The sequence below is a fragment of the Salmo trutta genome, chromosome 27, assembly GCF_901001165.1.
Source record: "Salmo trutta chromosome 27, fSalTru1.1, whole genome shotgun sequence".
Classification (NCBI taxonomy): domain Eukaryota; kingdom Metazoa; phylum Chordata; class Actinopteri; order Salmoniformes; family Salmonidae; genus Salmo; species Salmo trutta.
Window position 1 is genome coordinate 22522407 of NC_042983.1, and position 20218 is coordinate 22542624.

At 43.9% G+C, this 20218-nt stretch overlaps 1 protein-coding gene across 1 annotated transcript in view; it reads right to left on the bottom strand.

Annotated features, from left to right (window-relative positions):
* Window positions 1–20218, bottom strand: part of LOC115164605 (RIMS-binding protein 2-like) — a 147150-nt gene that overhangs the window by 24725 nt on the left and 102207 nt on the right. Inside the window, exons 6-14 of the mRNA XM_029717261.1 lie at window positions 17512–17616; window positions 16477–16527; window positions 15679–15699; window positions 12669–12710; window positions 12131–12323; window positions 11167–11321; window positions 10602–10681; window positions 9806–9915; window positions 4503–5570 (exon numbers count right to left, since the gene is read on the bottom strand). Coding sequence (XP_029573121.1) covers window positions 4503–5570; window positions 9806–9915; window positions 10602–10681; window positions 11167–11321; window positions 12131–12323; window positions 12669–12710; window positions 15679–15699; window positions 16477–16527; window positions 17512–17616 — 1825 coding nt within the window. The remainder of the gene's footprint in view (window positions 1–4502; window positions 5571–9805; window positions 9916–10601; window positions 10682–11166; window positions 11322–12130; window positions 12324–12668; window positions 12711–15678; window positions 15700–16476; window positions 16528–17511; window positions 17617–20218) is intronic.

Here is a 20218-nt window from a genome sequence, read left to right on the forward strand (position 1 = left end):
TAAGCCAGGATTCAGACATGGCTAGCACATCCGGGTTGGGAGAGTGTGCTAAAGCAGTGAATAAAACAAACTTAGGGAGGAGGCTTCTAATGTTAACATGCATGAAACCAAGGCTATTACGGTTACAGAAGTCATCAAAAGAGAGTGCCTGGGGAATAGGAGTGGAGCTCGGCACTGCAGGGCCTGGATTCACCTCTACATCACCAGAGGAACAGAGGAGGAGTAGGATAAGGGTACGGCTAAAAGCTATGAGAATTGGTCGTCTATGACGTCCGGAATAGAGAGTAAAAAGAGCAGGTTTCTGGGGGCGATAAAATAGCTTCAAGGTATAATGTACAGGCAACGGTATGGTAGGATGTGAATACAGTGGAGGTAAACCTAGGCATTGAGTGATGATGAGAGAGATATTGTCTCTAGAAACATCATTGAAACCAGAAGATGTCATAGCATGTGTGGGTGGTGGAACTGAAAGGTTGGATAAGGTATAATGAGCAGGGCTAGAGGCTCTACAGTGAAATAAGCCAATAAACACTAACCAGAACAGCAATGGACAAGGCATATTGACATTAAGGAGAGGCGTGCTTAGCCGAGTTATCATAAGGGTCCAGTGAGATTCAGACAGCTAGCCGGGCCATAGGTAGCAAGCTGGCAGAAGATGGAGGGAGGTCTGTTTTTAGCCACCTCGTGCGTTTCCGTCTGTAGATTAGTGGGGTTCCGTGTGGTAGAGGGGACCAGTCCAATCGGTAAAATAGTTATAGTTATAGTGGCCCAAGAAAATTGTCCGATAGACCTATTCAGATAGCAGCCGATAAGACAGCTAACGATTAGCGGGCCGCAGATGGGCGTTCAGGTTTACGTCGCGATGGAGGGTCCAGTTGGATAACTCCCTCGGGCAGATAACGTCAGTAGTCCAGTCGTGAAGGCCCGATGGGGCTCCGCATCAGCAGTAAAATGGGTCCGGATAGATGATTGTAGCCCAGGAGTGGCTGATGGAACTCTTCAGCTGGCTAGCTCCGGAATAATTGATGTTAGCTCCGGGACAGAAGTTAGCCAATAGTCACTCGGGTAGCAGCTAGCTAGCTGCAAGATCCAGGTGTAAATGTCCAGAGCTTTGGTAGAAATCCGGGGATATGGAGAGAAAATAGGTCCGGTATGCTCTGGTCTGAGTCGCGCTGTACAAAACTGGCGATAGCTTTTCGAGCTAAGGGATAGCTGATGACCGCCAACCGTGGCTAGCTGAACTCCAACGTTAGCCAGTGAACTGGCCAACCTCTGGCTAACCTCTGGCTAGCTTCTGTTGTGAATTTCAGATTTGAGGTAAATAATTTTTTCTTTTTTATTGGTGAGGCGGGTTGCAGGAGAGTGTTTTGAGGTTGAGTTTTTTGAAAAAAATATATAAAAAGATATGCGAAGAAAACATATAAATATATATATACACGAGACACGACAAGAGGAGGACAAAGGACGTCTGACTGCTATGCCATCTTGGAATGGTTGGTGGCACCTTAATTGGGGAGGATGGGCTTGTACAGTATGTATGTATGTATGTATGTATGTATGTATGTATGTATGTATGTATGTATGTATGTATGTATGTATGTATGTATGTATGTATGTATGTATGTATGTATGTATGTATGTATGTATGTATGTATGTATTGCTTCAGGTGTGGGTACCGTATGTACCATAGCCCATGGTGTGTATGTTTGTGTCCACTACAGCATGTCTACATATGTATGTCTATGGGTGTAACATTATCATGCTGTCAGGATTTCTGTCCAAATATTCCTCAGAACAGCCAGAGACAGTCAGGTTGGTTTTTACAGTCCCTCTACCTCTGCTGCGTGCTAAATCAACAGGACCCATCTGTGCTGAGCTGCCAGTGCCCCGCAGAGAGAGAGACACACACACACACAGTCAGACATATAAACACACACACACACACACACACACACACAGTCATACAGAGGCAGCAGATGCAGTCAGCTGCCCATTCAGCATTATCTCTGAGCAGAGCAGTAAAGAGCAGAGTAGGGCAGTGAAGAGCAGAGCAGAGCAGTGAAAATCAGAGCAGAGCAGTGAAAATCAGAGCAGAGCAGTGAAAATCAGAGCAGAGCAGTGAAGAGCAGAGAAAATCAGAGCAGTGAAGAGCAGAGAAAATCAGAGCAGAGCAGTGAAAATCAGAGCAGAGCAGGGAAAATCAGAGCAGAGCAGTGAAGAGCAGAGCAGAGCAGTGAAGAGCAGAGCTGAGCAGTGAAGAGCAGGACAAATCAGAGCAGAGCAGTGAAGATCAGAGCAGAGCAGTGAAGATCAGAGCAGAGCAGTGAAGAGCAGAGCAGAGCAGTGAAGAGCAGAGTAGAGCAGTGAAAATCAGAGCAGTGAAGAGCAGAGCAGTGAAAATCAGAGCAGAGCAGTGAAAATCAGAGTAGAGCAGTGAAGAGCAGAGCAGAGCAGAGCAGTGAAGGGCAGAGCAGAGCAGTGAAGAGCAGAGCAGAGCAGAGCAGTGAAGAGCAGAGCAGTGACGTTCAAAGCAGAGCAGTGAAGTTCAAAGCAGAGCAGTGAAGTTCAAAGCAGAGCAGTGAAGTTCAAAGCAGAGCAGTGAAGTTCAAAGCAGAGCAGTAAAGATCAGAGCAGAGCAGTGAAAATCAGAGCAGAGCAGTGAAGTTCAAAGCAGAGCAGTGAAGCTCAAAGCAGGGCAGTGAAAATCATAGCAGAAGGCACCCAGAGCGGAGCAGTCTGAGGATGTGCATCAATACATCTTAAATCACATTTCACCACTAGATGAGTGTCAGCAGAGATATAGCTACTCCTTTCTGAAGAGGAGGATTCAGCAGTAGACATTCTGAGCACTCAGCTGTTTTAGTCATTCAACTATGAATATTATAAAGCATGAGTGTCAGTGAGGGCTCAAATGTGCATTTAAATCATCTTAGTGAAACCCTTCCATCTATGTACATTCATGCAGAGAAAAGCCAGTAGGAGTAACCCTTGTATGATGTTTAGGTTGCATGATACATCCAGTTATTTCTAACCATCTTTGTTCTCAACATGACTCAACAAGTCAACTGGACTGGAATAGCTCATGGCGCGGCAGAGGGCACGAAGTGGGTCATGTAATTGGTGACTTCATCCACAGGAACAAGATCAATTTCCAGTAATTGAAAGCATCTCAAATGCTGTCTTAACCTCACAATGCGATGGTGGTGCTTGATAAGATAAATTCCCAGTGTGTTCCCAGTAATAAGTCCCCTCCCTGTTGCTGCTGCCTAAACACATAAAGCTCCCAGTACAGCTGTCCTTCCTGTCCTGTTCTGTCTCCTCCCTCTCACCTCTTCCTGACCTCTGCCCTTCCATTAGACTCAAGCAGTCACTCACACACAGCAGGGCTAGTCAGTACATTCAGGTCAGCTCAATTCATTTCAAGGTTGCGTAAATGTACAGTTGGAGTTCGCAAGCTTGTTCTTAAGTCATTATTAGACCCAAATTGATTTTCTCTTTTTATTAGGACTTATTACTAATGTCCAGACAACAGAGGGAAATCATTGGTAGTGTTCTTTATAAGTGGTTGAAAAGTTTAAGGGTGCTGGCAGACAGAGTCAGCTGTATGTACAGTAATGACTGTGCGGTCTCTTTCTCTTCTCTCCCTTCTCTCTCTCTCTCTTTCTCGTGGCGTGTAGAGCTGTATGGGGTCTCAGGGGAGACCAGTCACACAGAGCTACAGAACATACACTTTTTACACACATTAGGCATCTAGAGTTTCTCTCTTTCTCCCCTACCGATTCGGTTTTCACTCTCATCCTCTGATAATATGCAGTCTTCTGCAGCAAACGCTCCCTGGATGTCTATTCATCACACTTCTTTTTTCCCTCCATCTTTAGCGTGTGCCTCTCTTATCAAAGCCAGCACACACAAATCCTTGAAGGCAATCAAAAAAAGTGACTGAGAAATATGAAAACGAGCCTTTAGATGTCTGTCAGGTACAAGGTTGTAAATATAATGGGCTCAAAGCTTGTCAGAGCTAAAGTAAATAGATTGCTGTGTTTATGCCAAACTGCCAAAAGCTTTTTAGCCAGAAATGGTTTTGAAAGCAGGAGAACACAGTGTACGGCTGTGCAGACTGGATAAACAAGAGGCAGCAGAAGCAGCAGGAACTAACTACAACTGCACTGCATGCTCAATGCACCCTGAAGAGACAAACAACTAGGCCAGTTATGCTGAGTACACCTCTTTGGGAGACCTGAAAGCATTTACAATTATGCAAAATGCCACCTGATGACTAAGTGTGTGTTTTAACCAGTGGAGGCCGCCAAGAGGAGGATGGCTCATAGTAATGGCTGGAACGGCATAAATGGAATGAAATCAAACGCATCGAACACATGGTTTACATGGGTTTGATAACATTCCATTCACTCCATTCCAGCCATTATTTTGAGCTGTCCTCCCCAGCAGCCTCCACTGGTTTTAATGATGTCGGAAAGGGAGAGATAGTTGGTGGGCTGACCTGCAGGCTGGGTGCAGAACTCCACAGAGATCTCCCTCTTGTCCCTGTGCTCCAGGGGCATCTGCCAAGGTATCTGGTGTGTCCGCGCCACGGCCTTCACCTTGTAAACGGTCATGGGCTTCAGTTGGAAGAACTGGTACTTGTAGGCCCCTGCCTTCACCATGTCATACTCAACATCGTTCAGGAAGATGGTGTGGCTGTAGTTGCTGTTGCTAGGCTGCCAGGAGAGCTCAGCAGAGACCTGTGTGATGTTGTCTACCCTCAGATAGTAAGGTGCCACCACCACATCCTTCCCCACCAGTAGAGTGCAGCGCAGCTCGTCAGACGGGCCCCGCTCTGTGATGCTCTGCACCGAGATGCGATAGGTATTGGTGGCCAGGTTAAGTTTCTCGATAAGCGACTTTGTCTTGCCCCCAAAGGGCACGCTCATCCTCACCTCCTTGTCCACCAGGACATTGTAGCCACTGATGGAGCCCCAGCCGGGCGGCACCACCGGAGGGTCCCAGCACACGATCACACTCTTGGCCAGCTGTTTGATCAGATTGATACGGCGAGGGTAAGGCACAATATTTTCACCAATCTCGTCAATGCTGACATCCAGGGTCCCTGTCCCGTTGCTGCAGGAACCCATGGAGCCCAGGAAGTCCATGCCCAGACTACTGCTGCCCAGACTGGTCAGAGTGCTGCTCAGACTGGAACCCAGTCCAGTGGAACCGTGACTGGAACCGTGAGTGGAACCCAGAGTGGAACCCATGTGGCTGCCCAGAGTGGAACCGTGAGTGGAACCCAGAGTGGAACTGAGGTTGCTCCCCAGGTTTCTCTCAAGGTTTCTCTCCAGGTTTCTATCTAGGCTAGGGCCCAGGTCCAGTTTACTGTCAGACAGCAGGCTGCTGATGCTGCTCAGGCCCATGCTGCCCAGCCCTGTGGAGCCCAGGCTGCTGTGGTTACTACTGAGGTAGCCTGACTCTTTGGCCCCGTCCCTGTGCTGAGCAGAGGGCATCTTCTCATCCTTAACAAAGTCCACAAAGTTGGAAGGGACAAGTCCCTGCTGTCCATCCAGCAGCTCTCCTGAGGAACAGAGAGAAAGCAGTAAGTATTACTATTAACAACAACATTCATAGTGAAAAGCAGTAAATAGTATTAACAACAACACTCACAGTGAAAAGCAGTAAGTAACAACAACACTCACAGTGAAGAGCAGTAAGCAGTATTAACAACAACATTCACAGTGAAGAGCAGTAAGTAGTATTAACAACAACACTCACAGTGAAGAGCAGTAAGTAGTATTAACAACAACACTCACAGTGAAAAGCAGTAAGTAGTATTAACAACAACACTCACAGTGAAGAGCAGTAAGCAGTATTAACAACAACACTCACAGTGAAACGCAGTAAGTAGTATTAACAACAACACTCACAGTGAAGAGCAGTAAGCCGTATTGACAACAACACTCACAGTGAAGAGCAGTAAGTAGTATTAACAACAACACTCACAGTGAAGAGCAGTAAATAGTAATAACAACACTCACAGTGAAGATCAGTAAGCAGTATTAACACCTCTCACAGTGAAGAGCAGTAAGTAGTATTAACAACAACACTCACAGTGACGAGCAGTAAGTAGTATTAACAACAACAACACTCAAAGTGAAGAGCAATAACTAGTATTAACAACAACTTTCACAGTGAAGAGCATTAAGCAGTATTAACAACAACACTCACAGTGACGAGCAGTAAGTAGTATAAACAACAACTCTCACAGTGACGAGCAGTAAGTAGTATTAACAACAACTCTCACAGTGACGAGCAGTAAGTAGTATAAACAACAACACTCAGTGACGAGCAGTAAGTAATAGTATAAACAACAACACTCACAGTGACGAGCAGTAAGTAGTAGTATAAACAACAACACTCAGTGACGAGCAGTAAGTAGTATAAACAATAACTCTCACAGTGACGAGCAGTAAGCAGTATTAACAACAACACAGTGACGAGCAGTAAGTAGTATTAACAACAACACACAGTGAAGAGCAATAACTAGTATTAACAACAACTTTCACAGTGACGAGCTGTAAGTAGTATTAACAACAACACAGTGAAGAGCAATAACTAGTATTAACAACAACTTTCACAGTGACGAGCTGTAAGTAGTATTAACAACAACTTTCACAGTGAAGAGCCGTAAGTAGTAATAACAACAACTCTCACAGTGAAAAGCAGTAAGTAGTATTAACAACAACTCTCACAGTGACGAGCAGTAAGTAGTATTAACAACAACTCTCAGTGACGAGCAGTAAGTAGTATTAACAACAACTCTCACAGTGACGAGCAATAAGTAGTAGTATAAACAACACTCACAGTGAAGATCAGTAAACAGTATTCACACTTCTCACAGTGACAGGCTGTTAGTAGTATTAACAACAACACTGACAGTGAAGAGCAGTAAGTAGTATTAACAACAACACTCACAGTGAAGAGCAGTAAGTAGTATTAACAACAACACTCACAGTGAAGAGCAGTAAGTAGTATTAACAACAACACTCACAGTGAAGAGCAGTAAGTAGTATTAACAACAACAACACTCAAAGTGAAGAGCAATAACTAGTATTAACAACAACGAGCAGTAAGCAGTATTAACAACAACAATACTCACAGTGAAGAGCAGTAAGTAGTATTAACAACAACTCTCACAGTGACGAGCAATAAGTAGTATAAACAACTCTCACAGTGACGATCAGTAAGTAGTATAAACAACTCTCACAGTGAAGAGCAGTAAGTAGTATTAACAACAACTCTCACAGTGAAGAGCAGTAAGTAGTATAAACAACAACTCTCACAGTGACGAGCAGTAAGTAGTATTAACAACAACTCTCACAGTGACGAGCAGTAAGTAGTATTAACAACAACTCTCACAGTGAAGAGCAGTAAGTAGTATAAACAACAACTCTCACAGTGACGAGCAGTAAGTAGTATTAACAACAACTCTCACAGTGAAGAGCAGTAAGTAGTATAAACAACAACTCTCACAGTGACGAGCAGTAAGTAGTAGTATAAACAACAACTCTCAGTGATGAGCAGTAAGTGGTATTAACAACAACACTCACAGTGAAGAGCAGTAAGTAGTTTTAACAACTGTCACAGTGATGAGCAGTAAGTGGTATTAACAACAACACTCACAGTGAAGAGCAGTAAGTAGTATAAACAATAACTCTCACAGTGATGAGCAGTAAGTGGATTTAACAACAACACTCAGTGAAGAGCAGTAAGCAGTATTAACAACTCACAGTGACGAGCAGTAAGTAGTAATAACAACAACTCTCACAGTGACGAGCAGTAAGTAGTATTAACAACAACTCTCACAGTGACGAGCAGTAAGTAGTATTAACAACAACTCTCACAGTGAAGAGCAGTAAGTAGTATTAACAACAACTTTCACAGTGACTGTCACGGTTGTCGTCGGTGAAGGAGGACCAAAACGCAGCAGGTACGTGTATGCTCATCTTGATTTTTAATTACTTCCAAAAATGAACATACAACAATAACAAAGAAACGAACGATCAACAAAAAACAGTCTGGCCAAGCAAAGCTCAACACAAAACAATCACCCACAAATAACAACCACAAACACACCCTAATATATGGGACTCTCAATCAAAGGCAGATAGACAACACCTGCCTTCAACTGAGAGTCCCCCAATCAACACAACATAGAAACACACTCACCAGACTAGACATAGAAATACATAAACATAGACTATAAACCAAAACCCCGGAAATACTAAATCAAACACCCTTTAACCAAACACACCACCCTGAACCACATAAAACAAATACCCTCTGTCACGTCCTGACCAAACTACAATACTAATTAACCCTTATACTGGCCAGGACGTGACAGTGACGAGCAGTAAGTAGTAGTATAAACAACAACACTCACAATGAAGATCAGTAAACAGTATTAACACTTCTCACAGTGACAGGCTGTTAGTAGTATTAACAACAACACTGACAGTGAAGAGCAGTAAGTAGTATTAATAACAACACTCACAGTGAAGAGCAGTAAGTAGTATTAACAACAACACTCACAGTGAAGAGCAGTAAGTAGTATTAACAACAACTTTCACAATGACGAGCAGTAAGCAGTATTAACAACAACAATACTCACAGTGAAGAGCAGTAAGTAGTATTAACAACAACTCTCACAGTGAAGAGCAGTAAGTAGTAATAACAACAACTCACAGTGACGAGCATTAAGTAGTATAAACAACTCTCACAGTGACGATCAGTAAGTTGTATAAACAACTCTCACAGTGATGAGCAGTAAGTTGTATTAACCACAACACTCACAGTGAAGAGCAGTAAGTAGTATTAACAACTGTCACAGTGATGAGCAGTAAGTGGTATTAACAACAACACTCACAGTGAAGAGCAGTAAATAGTATAAACAATAACTCTCACAGTGATGAGCAGTAAGAGGTATTAACAACAACACTCACAGTGAAGAGCAGTAAATAGTATAAACAATAACTCTCACAGTGATGAGCAGTAAGCAGTATTAACAACTCACAGTGAAGAGCAGTAAGCAGTATTAACAACTCACAGTGACGAGCAGTAAGTAGTAATAACAACAACTCTCACAGTGAAGAGCAGTAAGTAGTATAAACAACAACTCTCACAGTGAAGAACAGTGAGTAGTATTAACAACAACACTCACAGGGAAGAACAGTAAGCAGTATTAACAACAACACTCACAGTGAAGAGCAGTAAGCAGTATTAACAACAACACTCACAGTGAAGGGCAGTAAGTAGTATTAACAACACACAGTGAAGAGCAATAACTAGTAATAACAACTTTCACAGTGACGAGCTGTAAGTAGAATTAACAACAACACGCACAGTGAAGAGCAGTAAGTAGGATTAACAACTCTCACAGTGACGAGCAGTAAGTAGTATTAACAACACTCACAGTGAAGAGCAGTAAGTAGTATTAACAACATCACTCACAGTGACGAGCAGTAAGTCGTATTAACAACACTCACAGTGACGAGCAGTAAGTAGTATAAACAACAACTCTCCAAGTACAGTACAGTGAAGACTAGAGAGGACAATCGTAAAAGCCACATTAGCACTGATTGATCCACAACTGCCTAATCCTCGTCTCATCTAATGCCCATACAGTAAATACATCCCATAATCCATGCTGTCTCTTAGCAGCAACAATCATTCTGCTCTGAAATAATAATTATTTTTAACTCATGTGAATTGGTTTTTAAGAGAGAGAGGGTAAAATACAGTGAGATATCAGACCTTCATAGAAGCCGTCATCATCCATGGTCCCGTACACGTAGAGGTACTTCCCTGCCACCAGGGGGAGCTCTGCCTCAGGATGCTCATTGGGCCCATTACAGGGGTTATAACTGGGGGAAAGAAAGTGTAGAGTACAATAGAATCAAGCTGATGAACTCGCTGCGTTGCTCCTCTGAACCCAACAGAAGTGGAAATGTGCCCAATTATCTCAGGCTAGATGATGAATTCAGGTTCAAAAAGGTTCAAAACCCAGGATCAAAATGAGACAATTATCAAACACAATATTAGGAACTGTGTATGGACAATTAGCTTCTGTCAAAACTTGATGACATTGTAATGGGAAAGCACAGTAGCCTAGCTAAATAGTATCCGAGCAATTCCAAACAAATCCAAGCAAGGTTACATTTTTGCCACAAACACTGCAGTAGCAGTACCCTTATGTAACTCTGTGATAGGGGAATTGCTGAGTGCTGCAATAAAAAACTAATATAAAATATAACATTTTCCAACAGGCTAAATTTTCCAACAGGCTAAATGAGATAGAAAAAAAACAGTGCGGGTGGACAGCACTGGGTTCCATTCATGTATTTGCCTTTGTTCTAGGGGATTCCAATTATTTCAGCTGACAGTTCATTTTATTTGGTGAGAGCATAGCACTGCATCATTATTAAGAGGTGAGTTCAAACCTCAGTGGGACAATGTGGGTGGAAAACACTTCTGAAAAGTGCTGTGCAGGGATGCATTTTTAATATAACACTGTAGTGTAAGGCATCGCAAAGCTGCTCACTCCTCTCACCTGTACCGGGCGATGCACAGACGGACCTTGCCTGTGAACCTCTTCTTGGTCCTAGTCATTGAGCTTAGTTCTTTGTCCATCTGATGAGAGAGAACAAACCTTGAGAGATGTAACAACCAAATTTCATTTATTTTTGTTTTCATGGTGGACATTTCTATGGTGGAAATCAGTGGGATGGTAAACCTGCCAAACCTCCCAGCAGAGGAGAGTAAAAGGAAACAGATAGGCCTTTTCACACCCCATCCTTTCTGCCTCACTGTGTTTCCTCAGTCCTACATCTCCACCTGAGTGGGACTTCAGCTTAGACTTACAAAACAGGAAGCAATTTTGCAATCATGTAATAAATGCTGTAATTATGTAACAGTGTAATTAATGCTTTACCATTTTCTGAGGAGTTTTTTGAAAGGGCAATCAAGCTATTTAGGTCCATCTTCATTAGGCTTATACAATCAGGGCTAGAGTGGAGGGAGGGAGGGAGGGAGGGAGGGAGGGAGGGAGGGAGGGAGGGAGGGAGGGAGGGAGGGGAGGGAGGGAGGGAGGGAGGGAGAAACCTAGTAGGACTCACCTCAGTAAGGAGGGCTCGTTGAGAGCTGCCAGCCCGGCTGCTGCTACGGGTGAGGAATGTTGGCTTTACAGACACGAGCTCCGGCTTGTCCCCACAGATCTGGAGCGGTCGGATAAACTCAGAAATCACAGATCTGCTCAGCGGACTCTCATTGCCTGCGGGAAAAACAAAGGAAGAGCTAAGATCTGAAATATGACTGCGCCTGCTGAAATCATATTTCTATCTGTGCGTAACACTAATGTCCAAAATTAAGTGCAATATATCACATACTATTATTTATCCATTTCATCATGTGATCGTCATTCATCGTTATTATCACCATTCATCATCATCATCTTCATCATCCTCCATACCTCATTTGATTAGATACCATTAAAAGTAATACATAACATTGTAAGAACCAACAGCACAAACAACAGATGGATACAACCCATTAACAATTAGGAAAATAAGAATCCTAATTGCATTAGTGTTAAAAAACATACATATCCTTATGTAATCAGAAGGAGAGTTAGATTCCAGGCACAGGCCCAATGTTAACGTCAGTATTATTGGCATGTATTTATTTATTTATTTAAGTCAACAACAAGAATGTGCCAAGCAGTGGTAAAGGCTATGTCATACAGTACCCTGATTGATTATTTCATTAGGCTACTTGCTCTATGTTGAGCCACGTACGTCACAAGCGCTGCTTTCCAGATCTCCAATTTCAGGAGCAGCTGCACGTTTGTCTTTCCATCCTCATAATACTGAATTGTTCATTTCAAATGTATTTTGGCATAATTTTGCTCGACTAAAGCTTTCCACCGCTTCCACTGTCTGATTTAACAGTTCAAACGTCCACATACAGCTCACAGGTGACTGAAATAACATTATTATGAATATTCTTGTCTGAGCTGTGGTCTATGGCGTACATAATATACACAGACAAGCTAAAACAAAGCTCTTCTGCGATTCCTCTAACCTTTCCCTGTGGGGGCGGCCAGCCCGTTGAAGAGCTGGGAGAGGGATTTGTTTGGCGATCCAGGGGATTCACACACAGTTAAGGGATCGGTACCACTGCCAGTCTGTAGCCGGAACTTCTCCAGCTCTTTGGACAGGAGGTTGAACTGCTCACTCTGTGTCCGACATTTTTCCTCCAGCTCTCGGACTTTGGCCTGGCGACAGATAGCGAGTGAGAGAGAAAGACAGAGAGAGGGAGAAAGGGAGAAAGAAGTAGAGAGACAAAAGAGAAGAAAGTAACAGAAGGAAATAAAGTGAAAGAAAGAGAAAATCTGAAACCCAAAACTGTATACTTGTATAAATACACACACAAAATTAGTTAGGATGAGATATTGGACTTTAAATTACAGAGAAAAGGGAGTTGACACCTTAAATTTCCTATCAAATACAGTCCAGTCATAAACACCTAAACTAGTCACAGTACGCAGATCACATGCAGGACTACAGTTAATGCACATTATTCTATAGAGCAGCCTCTTGTTAAGAGGAAGTATGCATACCAAAAACTGCACTGTGTTCAAAGCGCGGGGAATGCTCCTCAACTTCATTGCACAGAGATAGTAAAATAAAGGCAAGAGTCATCATCATGAGTTACGAAGCCGACAAAAGAGGGGCAACAGCAATTAAAACATCATAGAACCATGCAATCAAATCCTTTGCTTTCTACAGTGAAATACTGTCTGTTCTCCACACTGGCCCGTTGATAGGAGACTACGGTACAGTGGGAGAATAGGCAGGCCTAGCAGAAACCCCAGGGGTGCCCAGCTCAAGATCTTTCCTTGGGCAGGAGTAAGTGTTGAATGGTAAGCATCAAATGGAGACAGACAACCCCTCTTCACATAAACCCAAATCAGCCCCTTCATCAGACCACCCTGAGAGCATTGCTGAAGCTACCATGTTTTTTGCTGCACACTTTCCCCAAAGCACAGTGATGCCTAATGTCTGTGGCGTTTTATTCAGCTGAATGACTTTCATGCAGACAAGTTATTGTTTGTCAGCACGTGAACATGCTGTTAGAGTAGGAGTAGCACTTGCAATCACTGCATATGATTCAATGGGTTGATGCATTAACACAGAGGGTGGTTAGCCTTTCACCATCTTAAAGCCCTCCCCTGGGTGTATGACCAGTCCTGTAGTAGCCTTGTGAAACATGCTGCCCTGCATGCAACTCCAACCAGAATGAACGGTTACAATGTCCTCATAGCATCAATTGTTTCCATTATGCCAGCATCTAAACACAGTTCCTCAGACATTAGAATGATGCCATAACTAAAATGGAGGCATAACTCAAATTAGAGATGATGAGAGCGATTTTCTGATGGCCTCTCCTATGTCCCAGTCAGGCCTTCTGTCTTGTTGTGTCCTGTCCTGTGACAACCCCTTCCCCAGTGACTGTCCGGTAAGCAGAGCGGGCTCTGAGCCTAGTGGAGTGTGGATGCCTGCACATGCATTGATGACAAGCTGAATGGAGGATGCGAGTGTGAACCATCATTGTATGGACAGGACAGCCTTGCTTTTGGAAAGCACACATTCAACAACTGAAACATGTTTCTGTCTGCACAGATACAACAATACAACTATGCATCTTTTTGTAAATAATAATTTGTTCTTAATTGACTTGCCGGGTTAAATAAACGTTAAATAAAAATAAAATGATGAACAGCAGCTAGCTACAACAACAAAACGTTAGCAATTAATTAATGAGAGGCCATTGTTTCACCTCAGTATATGACATTGTTCAACTCTTGAATCTTATGTTTCAAAATGAAAATACAGGGCATTTGGAAAGTAATCAGACCACTTGACAATTTCCAAATGTTGTTACGTCACAACCTTATTCTAAAATTGATGAAATAGTTTTCAATCAATCAATCTACACACAATACCACATAACGACGAAGCAAAAACAGGTTTTTAGAAATGTTTGCAAGTTTATTAAAAAAAATGCAAATGAAATATTACATTTACATAAGTATTCACACCTCTTCTTGGGTACGACTCTACAAGCTTGGCACACCTGTATTTGGGGAGTTTCTCCCATTCTTCTCTGCAGATCCTCTCAAGCTCTGTCAGGTTGGATGGGGAGCATTACTGCACAGCTATTTTCAGGTCTCTTCAGAGATGTTCGGGCCACTCAAGGACATTCAGAGACTTGTCCCGAAGCCACTCCTGCATTGTCTTGGCTGTGTGCTTAGGGTCGTTGTCCTGTTGGAAGGTGAACCTTTTCCCCAGTCTGAGGTCCTGAGCGCTCTGGAGCAGGTTTTCTTCAAGGATCTCTCTGTACTTTGCTCCGTCCATCTTCCCCTCGATCCTGACTAGACTCCCAGTCCCTGCCGCTGAAAAACATCCCCATAGCATGATGCTGCCACCGTAGGGATGGTGCCAGGTTTCCTCCAGACGTGACGCTTGGTATTCAGGCTAAATAGTTCAATCTGGGTTTCATCAGACCAGAGAATCTTGTTTCTCATGGTCTGAGAGTCCTTTAGGTGCCTTTTGGCAAACTCCAAGCGGGCTGTCATGTGCCTTTTACTGAGCAGTGGCTAGCGTCTGGCCACTCTATCATAAAGGCCTGATTGGTGGAGTGCTGCAGAGATTGTTGTCCTTCCGGAAGGTTCTCCCATCTCCACATTGGAACTCTGGAGCTCTGTCAGAGTGACCATCGGGTTCTTGGTCACCTCCTGACCAAGACCCTTCTCCCCCGATTGCTCAGTCTGCCCGGGCGGCCAGCTCTAGGAAGAGTCTTGGTGGTTCCAAACTTCTTCCATTTAAGAATGATGGAGTGTGTGTTCTTGGGGACCTTCAATGCTGCTGACATTTTTAGGTACCCTTCCCCAGATCTGTGCCTCGACACAATCCTGTCTCAGAGCTCTACGGACAATTCCTTCAACCTCATGGCTTGGTTTTTGCTCTGACATGCACTGTCAACTGTGGAACCTTATACAGACAGGTGTGTGACTTTCCAAATCATGCCCAGTCAATTGAATTTACCACAGGTGGACTCCAATCAAGTTGTAGAAACATCTCAAGGATGATCAATGGAAACAGGATGCACCTGAGTTCAATTTGGAGTCTCATAGCAAAGGGACTGAATACTTATGTAAATAAGCTATTTATGTTTTTTATTTTTTACAAATTTGCTAAAATTGTGTAAATTCGTGAGGACGTTTTTTATTTAATCCATTTCAGAATAAGGCTGTAATGTAACAAAAATGTGGAAAAAGTCAAGGGGTCTGAATACTTTCCGAATGCACCGTAAATCTAACGCAATATCTCCCGTCAAAATCAGATTATGAAAATGACCTCTTGATGGACTGCCACTTTGGTGTGGTGTATGCTTAAAATGTGACTATCAATTGAATCCCCAAAACAGTGCCCTTCCAATTCTGAAATGTCATTACATCTTGATTTACTTTGAAAGAGCCAAAAACTAGAGGGATATATCCCTGATGTATATTGTATTGTACAGGCAGAGATAGAAATATCAAGTAAATAAAAACTATTCTGAAATACCTGCATGCTGTCCAAGTGGTTCTGTATATGCATAAAACACACACCAATAACACAGTGAAAAAAAGATGTAGGAAAGAAATTAAGCACAATATGAACAGTCATACACATGAACATATGAACAGTCATACACATGAACATATGAACAGTCATACACATGAACATATGAACAGTCATACACATGAACATATGAACAGTCATACACATGAACATATGAACAGTCATACACATGAACATATGAACAGTCATACACATGAACATATGAACAGTCATACACATGAACATATGAACAGTCATACACACCTTGAAATCAAAACAGAAGATTTTCTGTGGCACTCATGCAAAATTATTTGTTAATAATAAACAACCACACATTTTAAATAATATAATGATCAATAACGATGTATGTCGATATAATACTGTTTGTATATACTGAATACACATTTACAAAAACACAATAGCTAATGTGTCATATCAAAAGCACTCTTCCATTCTTATTTCTGCCCTGCTAGTTACAGTTTAGACTTTAAAAATCATCAAAATAAAGTCATCATGGGCAAGAATCTATTATTTCATTTGGCCTTAGTCTTTATGCATGCCACATTCACAACCTTCAACAGAGTGCACAGGGTCTCACAGACAGAGCCAGTAGAAAATGACCCTGGGCTCACACATGTCCGACTGGCAGGCTGAGCCGTACACACACACACACACCAAAAGCAGACACACACGCACACGCACACACAACATGGCCAGCCAACCTCCTGTCCCCCCCCCCTCCCCCAGTGCTCAGACACTCACCTCTAACAGATGGACGGCTCCCTCATGCTCCTTCTTAGCCTCAACCTGAGCCTGTAAAACATAACATCTGTGTTACATTCAAAACACATACAACCCATTACCTCAACAATTGGACAACTGGACCATTGGGAACAGGCTGGACAGCACGCAAAAAACACTCAACAAAATGCTATGTTTGAGCTGTTATGAAGGCCATCTTTGAAAACAATAGTGTGTAAACATTCAAACAATTAATAATGTATCTTCAATATACTTCTCTCTTGAAACTAGATTGAGGGGCTCTTCTAGAAGATTCATCTTTGTTTGATATAAACCCACTGTAGTGTATAATAAACATAAAATAATGCATGCTAGTTTACTTCATATGACTGGGAACATCTGTTGAGAAAACTAACGTTCCACATGAATAGGAGAACATCTGCAGACTTTCCAATTTCATGAATCCACTTCGGAGGCAATTCATTGTAGAGAATGCAGAAAGCAGCCAGTGTCTCTATAGAAAGATAACACTGTAATGAGCTCCTTTTGCTAATGAGAGAAAACAGAGCGTATTTATGGCCAACTCTAAAATAAGTAGCACAGGCAGTGAGTGAGAGAGAGTTAAACGGAGAGAGAGAGTGTGAGAGAGAGAGAGCAAGAGAGGCTGATGATTCCAGATGAGGTGTTGCTTGACATCAGCTCCTCTCCTCAGAGGCGGCAGGGACTATGTCAACTCATCCGGACCAGCCTTTTAGCAAGCCAACAAAAAACGTCAAGTCTGATCCAACTTTAAAGTTTTATTGTGCTAATCTGCCCCCTGTAGCAGGGTAAGAGCTTGTTACTGAGTTACTTGGTTCCAGCACTCTCTCTCTCTCTCTCCCCCCACAGCCTGGGGGCTGGCAGACAGACAGACAGACAGCTGAAGGATTTAAGAGGATACGGCGAAGCTGTAGCAGTGCTCAACACAAAGCTCTTTGACCTCTGACCCAGCACTGGTCTGAGCTAACAAGAGTGATGGCCCTCCCTGTGCAGCTAGCGCTGGCATGGTGACCTTACCTGCTGCAGAAGGTCAATCTCCTGCTGCTTTGCATTGAGTACAGCCAAGGCTTGTTCATGCTCCAACTCTAGCTGCTGCCTCCGCTCTGCAGCCTCACGCATATGCTGTCCTCAGAGGGCGGGGGGAGGTGGGAGACAGAAGGAGGGTGGTTTGGGGCATAGAGAGGGCTGCTGTTAGTAGAACTAAAAACTCCTGACATCAGGCTACCACAAGTCTCCAGTCATCTGTCCTCAACAAACTGCTGGCTTATATGTTACAAATACTGAGCTTGATAACACTTATTGGACCTCCAAGTCTTACACACTTTTGACAGAGGTTATGTCAAAACACCAATGTGACCAATGTCAATGACCAATGTCAATGACCAATGTCAATTTACAGTTTGTATCAAATGATCTAAATTAGAGAGATCCCCCAAAGCCTGGATCTTAACTTCAAAATCCATACTAGAAGGAATGTTTGAACATGTTTGGATGAGAACTGGAGAAGCTTTGCTGTGCATGATCAACCAATCATCAATCAACTGTTCTCAGTTTGCTGCACCCTTTGGGTAACAATACCTGTATGTGATGTCTCACTACAGAAGAGCTGTCCTAAGCAATGATGTGTGTGATGTCTCACTACAGAAGAGCTGTCCTAAGCAATGATGTGTGTGATGTCTCACTACAGAAGAGCTGTCCTAAGCAATGATGTGTGTGATGTCTCACTACAGAAGAGCTGTCCTAAGCAATGATGTGTGTGATGTCTCACTACAGAAGAGCTGTCCTAAGCAATGATGTGTTTGCATGATCAATACAGGGTTTTTAGTTACATGAAAAGGGTGCGCAAACTCCAAGGTGTGCTCACTTGTACGTGGTCATCATTAACAACAAAATAAGTCATACAAAACAAAGGCTAAATGCAAGGCCTTGCTCAACCATTATATCAAAGTGTCATCTAGTCATCTTATTGCTTTCGTTTAAATGGTAAGAATCAGAAAACATTTTCATTACATTTTCATGCCGTCCAATATACATCTATCCCCTGGGTTATTTCATGTCATCAAGCCTGTGTGTGATATTGTCATCATGAACAGTGATACCCAACCCCAGCTCTCCCCTCTCCCACCCCTTCCACATATTCACTGAACTCATAGACGCGCCTCATCATGCACAACCACATTCCACAGCGCGCTGGATTGGTCCAAGCCAGGTGCCCATTCATACTGGACTGGTCTTAGCCAGGTGCCCATTCATACTGGATTGGTCTTAGCCTGGTGCCCATTCATACTGGATTGGTCTTAGCCAGGTGCCCATTCATACTGGATTGGTCCTAGCCAGGTGCCCATTCATACTGGACTGGTCCAAGCCAGGTGCCCATTCATACTGGACTGGTCCAAGCCAGGTGCCCATTCATACTGGACTGGTCCAAGCCAGGTGCCCATTCATACTGAATTGGTCTTGGCCAGGTGCCCATTCATACTGGATTGGTCTTAGCCAGGTGCCCATTCCTCCTGGACTGGTCTTAGCCAGGTGCCCATTCCTCCTGGACTGGTCCAAGCCAGGTGCCCATTCATACTGGACTGGTCTTAGCCAGGTGCCCATTCATACTGGACTGGTCGTAGCCAGGTGCCCATTCCTCCTGGACTGGTCTTAGCCAGGTGCCCAATCATCCTGGACTGGTCCAAGCCAGGTGCCCGTTCATACTGGACTGGTCTTAGCCAGGTGCCCATTCATACTGGACTGGTCTTAGCCAGGTGCCCATTCATACTGGACTGGTCTTAGCCAAGTACCCATTCCTCCTGGACTGGTCGAAGCCAGGTGCCCATTCATACTGGACTGGTCTTAGCCAAGTGCCCACTCCTCCTGGACTGGTCTTAGCCAGGTGCCCATTCGTACTGGACTGGTCTTAGCCAGGTGCCCATTCGTACTGGACTGGTCTTAGCCAGGTGCCCACTCCTCCTGGACTGGTCTTAGCCAGGTGCCCATTCCTCCTGGACTGGTCCTAGCCAGGTGCCCGTTCCTCCTGGACTGGTTGTAGCCAGGTGCCCATTCGTACTGGACTGGTCTTTGCCAGGTGCCCATTCATACTGGACTGGTCTTAGCCAGGTGCCCATTCCTACTGGACTGGTCTTTGCCAGGTGCCCATTCCTACTAGACTGGTCCTAGCCAGGTGGCCTTTCGTGTCATAGGAAAGCAGCCCAGACAAATAGGGAGAGCTAGCATGGCCAGTGGGGTGAAGAAAAGCATTCAAAATGGGGCTAGAGTGGGCTGCTCCCCATGCAAATGGACATAGCAGTGATACCTGATCAATATAGTGGGGGAGAGAGGGGGTGGAGGGGTAGGGGATGGAGGGGTAGGTGGTAGGATGGGGTAGGGGTTGGAGGGGTAGGGGATGGAGGGGTAGGTGGTAGGATGGGGTAGGGGATGGAGGGGTAGGGGATGGAGGGGTAAGCGTGGGGAGGACAGACTGCTCCAAGCTTCCTAGTCTTTCACAGCTTCTGGTCAAGCTTCCTCCCACATCGGCACTGGAAGGCAACAGACAGGTCAGGGATATTAGAGAATAAGAGAGAGAGAGAGGAGAGGGAGAGAGAGATAGATAGGGGGTGAGGGAAGGGTAGAGGCTGGCATAGGGTCAGGCTCTGTAAAACAACCTGAGCTAGGGATATGATTCTTATTAATCACAGACATACAGTAGACATACAGTAGACATACAGTAGACATACAG